Below are 9,667 nucleotides of genomic sequence, written 5' to 3'. Positions count from 1 at the left end.
TAAGCTGGCCACACATCCAAACATTTATCACCTCATCCATCATCTCATCCTGTCATTTTCTATTACCATGCAGTTATGACCGTAGACACATTATATTTAATAGTTATAGTCAATAAATCTGCTATGGCACTACAAAGTCGGTATTTATTTGATCTGTAATTATTCACCAAAACATTTCCTCACTAAAACATTTCCTATGACCTTATATGGTGTAAAAGGTGAAGAACCGGTGAACTGTGATTGGCTAATATCCATGTCAATCATTCCATGTCCACGCGCACGCGCACTTGAGCCATGACAATTGTTGATAATCAACTGGAGTTATTTTTTTCCTTTAGAGTAAAATAATTTCAAGCCAAGCCCTTTCCCCCAGGGGGGCTCTTGGACCATACATTGAACATAAGATACCGACTTGCATGAAGGGCTAATGGAAAACCCAAGGGATATGGTAAGAAAGAATTTATTTGAGCCTGCTTCCTTGATTTAGCGCCGTTAGCGGCTAGCAGTGGTAGCCGTCCTCTTTGTTTTGGTTGTCAGAAATAGATCCTGCTCGTCACACAAACTACAAAATGTACCTCATTCAAATCATTCGTAATACTCTCTATGTTATGTAACAGCTTATTCAAACTAGCTGTCTCACTGAATGATGCAAATACAACTGATAATGTATGTGTTTTGTGTATATGAAATATACCCGCAGGCCTATGTGTGTGTAAATGTTTGTGTTTGCGGTTGTGTCTCAAAACATAGTTAGTAGACAGTATTTATGGGGCTCTTAAACGCGTTAAGCACGTTTTCTGAAAACGTTGAAAGATCTCTAGGTTTTCAGGCACAGCATATATGTAAGTTTGTGTTGTGATATGACCTAAAAATCACTTTATGGTGGGTTATGGGGATATAAAATGTGTAGATTTGAGTAAAATGGTATTTTAGCAGGTGGTAATGGAACATGCGTTCAGATGGAGAAAGGGGTCTGAAATTCATTCTGAAATCAGGTCACAGTGGTTTGGACAAATCCATGTCTGATCCACCAGTCTGGTGCTTCAATGTTGAAAAATATAAATATGTAGAACCTGAAAATACAGCAGATGTCATTGGAAATATTAAATGAGATTCTTTTGCTTTGGCTGTCTCTTGTCTTGAAATGTGCTGTGGGGATATTGGGTGCTGATGATATTGACCCTTTTTACATGATATTTGCTTTTTTTTGTGACCCATGAGAACCTTCAATTTTATTCATGTGATATAGTCTGCTTCCTAATTCCCAGCTCATTAAAGCATTGATGAACTAATATAAAGATTATGGTTATCACTGACTGTAATATTTATCAGGCTGCTGTATTATGTCAAAGGTAATCATTTATTGAAGTATTAGTGGTATCTAAGTGAGCCTTAATCCTTGTCTTTCTTTGCTCTTCAATTAATTTGACGTTACTTCTTCCTTTTTTAAATTTCTCCACATTTTTCACTCCTCTCGTCGTGCCTAGGCTGAGCACACTCCCCGCTCAGAGCGGAAGAGGAGAGATTCGTTTGGGATGTTTGACGGGTATGACAGCTGCAGTGAAGACAGCAGTAGCAGCTCCAGCTCAGAGGACAGTGAGGATGAAGTCCCCAGCATCCCCGCCAGCCTGCCAATCATCAAGAACAACGGCCAAGTGTACACCTATCCTGATGGAAAAGCAGGAATGGGTTAGTAATTTAATGTATAGTGGGGTCCAAAAGTCCGAGTACACACAAAATTTGTTTTATTTTTCATTTAAACCTGGAAATAAACGGAAAGTATTATGATTTTTACTAAAATAATATCAGGTCAACTTTTTGCTCATTGAAATTTTATACATTGAATACGTTTTAATATAATTTCTCATGAAAAATAGTTTAATACCCTATTAGTCTCCTACCTAACAAAAAAAGTATCATTATGGTTTGCATTTCATCTAGGATAATTGTTCAATATAACGATGCACTGAAATAAAAATTCTGGGCTGAAGCTGAAAATTCAGGATGCACTTGGTCAGTTCATGTGCCACTTGAACTGAGGTGGCTACAGCAATCTGTTACGCTATATTAAAGACAGATAAAACCTAATTTATTGTTTGAATTTAATGTTTTTTTTTTATTTTTAAATCAACAGAATTTGAAAGCAGAGACTGTTTCATATTAAAGCACAAATCTTATCGCGGTTATTGGATGGCAGGTGCACTACAAATAATATTTCATAAAGTTCACGCGTCAACGGAAAACAGCCTAGACAAAATGATTGATCTTGAGATTTAGAAATACATTTCAGTATCGAGTAAGGAGAAATCAGTATTGTTAATCCTGCACTAGGGTCCACACAGATGTGTACCTGTTGTAGTTTAACCACATTGTATAGCACAAATATAGACTCCGAAACGTGCAATTGGAAAAACATGAATTAAACATCACCGTTTCGGACAATTATTTTAGCTCTCCAAAAATGGCCGGTTTCAGTTGGTTTGAGCTGAAAATTTTTGGTTGCCAAAATTTCAGTGAATTACTTGTTCAATAGTGTGAATATATGATTAATGATTGTGTTTTTGTTCATGCAGCAACCTGTGAGATGTGTGGTATGGTTGGTGTGCGAGATGCTTTCTACTCTAAAACAAAGAGATTCTGCAGTGTATCCTGTTCTAGAAGCTATTCCTCCAATTCTAAAAAGGCCAGTATACTGGCAAGACTTCAGGTAACTACTCATGGACTTAAGAAGCACTCCTAATCAAAACACTACCTTTATTGTTGTTCAATGTATGTATTCTTCTTGTGTCCTATTAAGGGTAAACCACCTACAAAAAAGGCAAAAGTCTTACAGAAACAGCCATTAATGGCAAAGTTGGCAGCTTACGCACAGTATCAAGCAAATCAACAGAACCAAGCTAAATCAAAATCAGGTAAATATCCAGGTTTAAAGTGTCATTATGTAATTGTATTCCTAATTGATTAATAATCTGTTGTCACATCACTTAACCACAGCATCATTTGTTCTTTTGCTCATGTAGTGGTACCTGTTGAAGGCTTTGACTGGGGCCAGTACATTTGTAGCAATAATCTTGTTGGGGCACCAGTCAGCTGTTTCAAACATGTGAGTACAGGTAGAGGTTGGCGAAACATTATTATTTTTTTGTATTTAATATATTGACTTCTTTTTTTTTTTATAAATACTGTTTGTTACTTGATCACTCTCCAGGTGCCCATGGGTATGTGCTGGGGTGACATAGCAGAGGGGGTGAGGGTGGAGGTCCTCAATTCTGACACAAACCTCTCCACAAAAGTTTACTGGGTAGCAGGGATTGTCAAACTGTCAGGTAATGTTGTAGTTTAATGACTGCCAAGGTTTTTGCTCTTAAGAATCTTTCAAGTATTATAACTGAAAAAGGTATCATATATTATTTATTTTCATCATTTCTCAGGTTTTAAAGCTCTTCTGCGCTATGAGGGTTTTGATAACGACTCGAGCAAAGACTTCTGGTGTAATCTGTGTATCCCAGAAATCCACCCTGTTGGATGGTGTGCTACTAGTGGAAAGCCACTGGTGCCTCCGAAATGTATGTGAAACATTAAGCCAATCAAAACTACGTAATTTGCTGGTTTCTTTACTGTTAAAGTAGTGTGAAGTTGCCGTTGCTGCATAGAAGTAATTATAAATTTTTTTTTTTTAATATATAATTTTTTTATATATATATATAACTTGTTTTTATAGCCATCCACCATAAGTATTCTAACTGGAAAGCGTTTCTTGTGAAACGACTCACTGGAGCCAAAACACTTCCACCAGATTTCGCCACAAAGGTAAGACACTATCCGAGCAGTGATCATGAAACCGTTTTCCGCTAGAGAGATACTCTAGAAAAACCAGTAATGCAAGATCTTCCTGATATAAAGATCACAAATTGTTGTGGTGCAGGTGTCAGACTGCCTTATAGGAGTCTGAATGGTTTTCGATGTACCTTTTCAAAGTTGATTCAACAAAAAAATAACATTTGATGATGTTGTGGCTTATGGATCTAAATGTGTCTAATGTTGCCCTCTGTAGAGGTGACAAAGAAAATGGAGGGTCAGATGGATGCTCCGTCACAGTTGTTTCTTAAGGTATATTTATAATTGTTTTTGTTTTTATTTGACTTTGTTTACAGTCACATTCATGTGTGTCAACTTTTGATCCCACAGGTTAAGGATGTGGATCAGAGTGGGGAATGGTTTAAAGATGGAATGAAGTTGGAGGCAATAGACCCTCTAAATCTCTCTGCTATATGTGTTGCTACTGTAAGAAAGGTAATATGCCATTTTGTCATTTTTCTCTGTTAGTCTTAAATGTTGATTTTGGGGGGGGGATCACAACACTACAGTAGTACAAACACAAAGTAGAGATTTGTAATTCAGAAAAAAAATAGACTAGAAATTATGAAATACAGGAAGAATTTATTTTAAATATTCAGTATAATCTTATATATACATATGGGCATCTATACATACAGTTTTCTTTATATAACTGTACCAGCACCTATCACCTAAAAATACATGTGAACACATACCTATATTTAAAGATACCGAATATTGTAAATAATACAGAACAATTACCCATACGCCCTTCCCACCCACCTCTCTCCATCTGCTTGATACGCACTGCATGGGGAAAACAGCTAAAACAAAATCAGTTATTAGTGAAATGGTCAGGAAGAAGTATTTTAACTTGGAATTGATTATCTTCTCTCAGGTGTTGGCAGACGGGTACCTAATGATCGGGATTGATGGTTCTGAGGCTGCTGATGGGTCAGACTGGTTCTGCTACCACTCAACCTCTCCCTCCATCTTCCCAGTCGGCTTCTGTGAAATCAACAACATTGAGCTCACACCCCCAAGAGGTGCTTTTCCACTCTTTCTGCAGTGTGATCTGATCTGACTGCATCACTGAATGAAATTTGGCCATTTTTGCTAATGAATCTGAAACTGCTCCACAGGGTACACCAAACTCCCTTTCAAATGGTTTGACTACCTCAGAGAAATGGGCTCAATTGCAGCCCCTGTGAAGCTCTTTAACAAAGTACTTTTTTTTTTTTACATTTATTTGAGAAATAATGCATTGTGTTTTGTCGTCTTTTACACACTGGTATGAATGTCTTCTCTTGCTTTCAGGAAGTACCGAATCACGGCTTCCGTATAGGTATGAAGGTGGAGGCAGTGGACCTGATGGAGCCACGTCTGGTGTGTGTCGCCACAGTGACCAGGATCGTCCACAGACTCCTACGCATTCATTTTGATGGCTGGGAGGATGAGTATGATCAGTGGGTGGACTGTGAGTCTCCAGATCTCTACCCCGTAGGCTGGTGCCAACTGACTGGCTATCAGCTGCAGCCACCTGCCACACAGAGTGAGTGAACAGTCCAGAAGATTCTGATTCTAGAAGGTTCAAATTGTTTCATAGCAAGACTCACAATATTCTCACATTGATAGTCTTCTAATCCTATCACCTAAAAATACATGTGAACACATACCTATATTTAAAGATACCGAATATTGTAAATAATACAGAACAATTACCCATACGCCCTTCCCACCCACCTCTCTCCATCTGCTTGATACGCACTGCATGGGGAAAACAGCTAAAACAAAATCAGTTATTAGTGAAATGGTCAGGAAGAAGTATTTTAACTTGGAATTGATTATCTTCTCTCAGGTGTTGGCAGACGGGTACCTAATGATCGGGATTGATGGTTCTGAGGCTGCTGATGGGTCAGACTGGTTCTGCTACCACTCAACCTCTCCCTCCATCTTCCCAGTCGGCTTCTGTGAAATCAACAACATTGAGCTCACACCCCCAAGAGGTGCTTTTCCACTCTTTCTGCAGTGTGATCTGATCTGACTGCATCACTGAATGAAATTTGGCCATTTTTGCTAATGAATCTGAAACTGCTCCACAGGGTACACCAAACTCCCTTTCAAATGGTTTGACTACCTCAGAGAAATGGGCTCAATTGCAGCCCCTGTGAAGCTCTTTAACAAAGTAAGTTTTTCTTTTTTTACATTTATTTGAGAAATAATGCATTGTGTTTTGTCGTCTTTTACACACTGGGATGAATGTCTTCTCTTGCTTTCAGGAAGTACCGAATCACGGCTTCCGTATAGGTATGAAGGTGGAGGCAGTGGACCTGATGGAGCCACGTCTGGTGTGTGTCGCCACAGTGACCAGGATCGTCCACAGACTCCTACGCATTCATTTTGATGGCTGGGAGGATGAGTATGATCAGTGGGTGGACTGTGAGTCTCCAGATCTCTACCCCGTAGGCTGGTGCCAACTGACTGGCTATCAGCTGCAGCCACCTGCCACACAGAGTGAGTGAACAGTCCAGAAGATTCTGATTCTAGAAGGTTCAAATTGTTTCATAGCAAGACTCACAATATTCTCACATTGATAGTCTTCTAATCTTTTTTTTTTTTTTTTTAATTCTTATTCTTTTGTTTTTTTATTTAGTTTTTCACAACTATTTTCTACTCTCTGTCTGACTCTTCGATTTAAACAGTTTGTAAATGTAAATTTAAATCTATATGTAAATGACTTCTATGATGGACTGACCTCTGTATACCAGCAAAGACAATGCCAGAGTTACTGAATACTGAGTAAACACTGACATGTAAACTCAGGCCATCATTTCTTGTCTTTTTGACAGATCCAATCAATCAAGTGTCCTTTAACAGAGCACATAAAGGATAGCATGCGTCCCATGACTTATGTACTGTGCAAAGTGTAAATAAGAATAGGCTAATAATTTTGATTATAATGTATTATTTAATATTGGTTGTACAATACGGAATAATAACACTATAATAACATCTTTTTTTAATGCTTATCTTTTGTGCATAATTTTTAACTCGGAGCAAATAAAAATCCTGCTGTCCTTTCTATTGTAAACTACAATGTGTTTGAATGATGTTTAATGATTGGCTGCATAGAATAACAGCTTGTCTTTTTCGTCCTCAGCCACAAGAGAAGCACCACCAAATGTCTCCAAACAGAAAAAGAAGACTGCACAGTATAAAGGACAAAAGAAAAGTGAGTCCAATCTTTTCTGTCTGTTCATCTTCTCTCTCCTCTCACCGAACACTGATTTTGGGTGCAAAATTGGTCCAGGAGGCGTTTCTTCTGGGTTTCCCTCAGCTTTGGGTCTGGTCTGGTTCTGCTTGATAGTCGGTAGCAGTTGTCACGATTCAGTGGGGTCACGGATAATTACAGAAAAACTGTAGCCATCATCCTCATCCCCGGGTGAGAAAGAGTGGCACCCTCCCTCAGGGTGACAGAATCTGAGCAAATGTTTGGTAGGGGTCAGATTTTAAGTCATCATGTTGGGTTCCACATTGCCTTTTCTCAGGGCTTCAGTTTCTCAACACAATCACCCTTCTGACATGTAGAAATCAAATTAAGGTTCAGATCTGAGTTGAAATTTGGGCTCAGCCGGAGGATGGCCCGCAGTGTTGTGGAGTGGAGCTCGATAGCCTGCGTAACCTCAGTAACTTCGGTAACCTCAGTCTGGCTTGGTGTTTAGAGAGGAAGATTCCAGTTGGGAGGAGGCCGATCGGTTTGGGTGGGCCTCTGAGGAGGAGGAGCTTCTTGGGTGATGAAGAGCAGACTCCGCCCCATTACCTGTCCCACTTCTCTGGGTCCGGGCGACCTCCCACCTCAGGTGTAGAGCATGATCGCTCTCTCAACTCAGGTAACTCAATTCTCCATCACTCAGGGAGAGGGCGCCACAGAGCTCATTCCTGTAGAACTTTTCAGGTCGGCCAGCATGAAGAGTTGCACATCATCAGGTGTCTGAGTCATTTGTGCAGCATACACCATTAACAACCGTTGCATGATAAAAAAAGGATAGTTTTACGTTTGACTCAGAAGAATTGTGTGCACTTTTTATTCACTTTCTGTGGTGTGAATTAATAGTATTTGGATGTTAAAGGAATGGGTCACCAAAAATACTGTCAATTCTGTCACTTGCCCTCATGATCTTTAAAACCTGTATGACTTTCTTTGGAACACATAAAGAGAATTTAGCCTTTTTTTTTCTTTCTTCATTTAACAATAAAATGATACTGGTTCTGTCAAGCTCTAAAATTACAACAACAAAAAAAAAGAAGCTGTTTATATATTTGTTACACAAGCAAAACATGTACTTGGTAAGAGTAGTAGAAATCTATATTGAGACAGTATATTCATACATGTATGATATTCATATTAAACACACATATATAAATATTTAAACGTATAAATATAGTAGTGGAATGAGGGATGATGGTATTGAAATCAAACCTTACTGGTATGAAGAGTAGACTAATGGAAAACACTCACAATTTGCACTACAGGGATACAAATATATGTATTGGCCTGTAAAATGATAGTAAAACCTGCAGCTTCATTGTATAATGTGATTAGCAAACATAATTATAGAAGTGGGATGTGCTCAAGTCAAAGTGAATATTGTGATATGCAAAAAAAAATATATATATATATTGTTTGACATTTTACACCAATGTTTATGGTTTTGATTTCGTTCTAAAGAGCCATTTTTATACGGGCGGTCAAAGTATTTTGTGAGCCGGAATAAACCGTAAGCAATCACTGCTACCTGAACACTACCTTCCTGTCATCTTTGATGTTGACCGCACAGCAGAGAATTCTTCTGGTAAACTTTCTAGTAGTATTGCGAGTCTCTGAACAATACAGCGCCAGCTTGTTTGTTTACAAGCCTCCTTGTTCGTGCATCAGCGAGGAATCGCATCCCATCCCATGCATTTTCCTTTACTCGCAGCATTCATTCCAGAATAAAACCATTTTTACTACCTCTAAAAGAAAACATGATTTTAAAATACACAGGTTGAGGATTCATGTGGTTCCTCAGCCTCGCTAAGGTTGCAATAGGTAGTTTTCATGCTCCATTTGAAAGGGCATATTCATTATATTTTATGCAAATGGAAAATATCCACACTTGGACACATGGCTTATTTCACTTTAAAAGTCTACACATCATTTATATTTATATCATAGCATGTTATCGACGGAGTTCTTGAAATGGAAAAGAATGTTATGCAATAATAATGTCTGTTGTTTTATGATGTCTTACTCTGAAAACAAAAATCACACAGCTCATACGTATATAGACTTAAAACAAAATATTCTTACAATATATTGCAAAACTGTGACAATTTTCTAAGAGCTAGACTTGAGCTTTCCCTGTTATAGATCGTTCTGAGTGTAAATAACCTTTATAACATCATATAGAATCAACCAATTTACTTCTGCATAGTGGTTTATCTTAGTATAATTATAAGCTCTATTCAATACCAGTAAGGTTGTTGGTGAACTCTCAGGAAACGTATCTCATTGACTTCTGCTTTATTTGAAGGGTCGTGGTTAAGCGCTTCTAAGATCATCCAGTTCTACTTACGATACCGCCGTTTTGTTTGTTTCCAATATTTGAAGCTCCTGACAAATGTGATCATGTCTTTGTTTTCCTTCTTTTCCTCTGGTTCAACTTTGCTTGCATTCATCAAATGCTGATTACATTTTGTAAATGGTCACCCACGTGTTGTAGTTTTAGATCCATGTTAAATTATGGTTTGTTGTATAAAGATCCAATGTATTTTTTTTAACAAGTGGTGG

The 9,667-nt window shown here is 38.2% G+C and overlaps 1 protein-coding gene across 1 annotated transcript; it reads left to right on the top strand.

Annotated features, from left to right (window-relative positions):
- Nucleotides 1-287: 287 nt before the first annotated feature.
- On the top strand, nt 288-8,022 carry LOC107581644 (MBT domain-containing protein 1-like). The gene is made up of 16 exons (XM_016267265.1): nt 288-448; nt 1,488-1,689; nt 2,574-2,707; nt 2,798-2,912; nt 3,021-3,103; nt 3,209-3,326; nt 3,432-3,566; nt 3,722-3,850; nt 3,926-3,964; nt 4,046-4,110; nt 4,189-4,293; nt 4,736-4,883; nt 4,980-5,062; nt 5,155-5,389; nt 6,998-7,069; nt 7,560-8,022. The coding sequence occupies exons 1-16, from the start codon at nt 428-430 to the stop codon at nt 7,856-7,858; spliced, it is 1,983 nt and encodes a 660-aa protein (XP_016122751.1). The 5' UTR covers nt 288-427; the 3' UTR covers nt 7,859-8,022.
- Nucleotides 8,023-9,667: the final 1,645 nt, after the last annotated feature.

The sequence above is a fragment of the Sinocyclocheilus grahami genome, unplaced genomic scaffold (genome assembly GCF_001515645.1).
Source record: "Sinocyclocheilus grahami isolate Dianchi unplaced genomic scaffold, SAMN03320097.WGS_v1.1 scaffold36.1, whole genome shotgun sequence".
Classification (NCBI taxonomy): Eukaryota; Metazoa; Chordata; class Actinopteri; order Cypriniformes; family Cyprinidae; genus Sinocyclocheilus; species Sinocyclocheilus grahami.
Note: the sequence above shows the minus strand (reverse complement) of the source record. Positions and strands in the feature narration are given on the sequence as shown.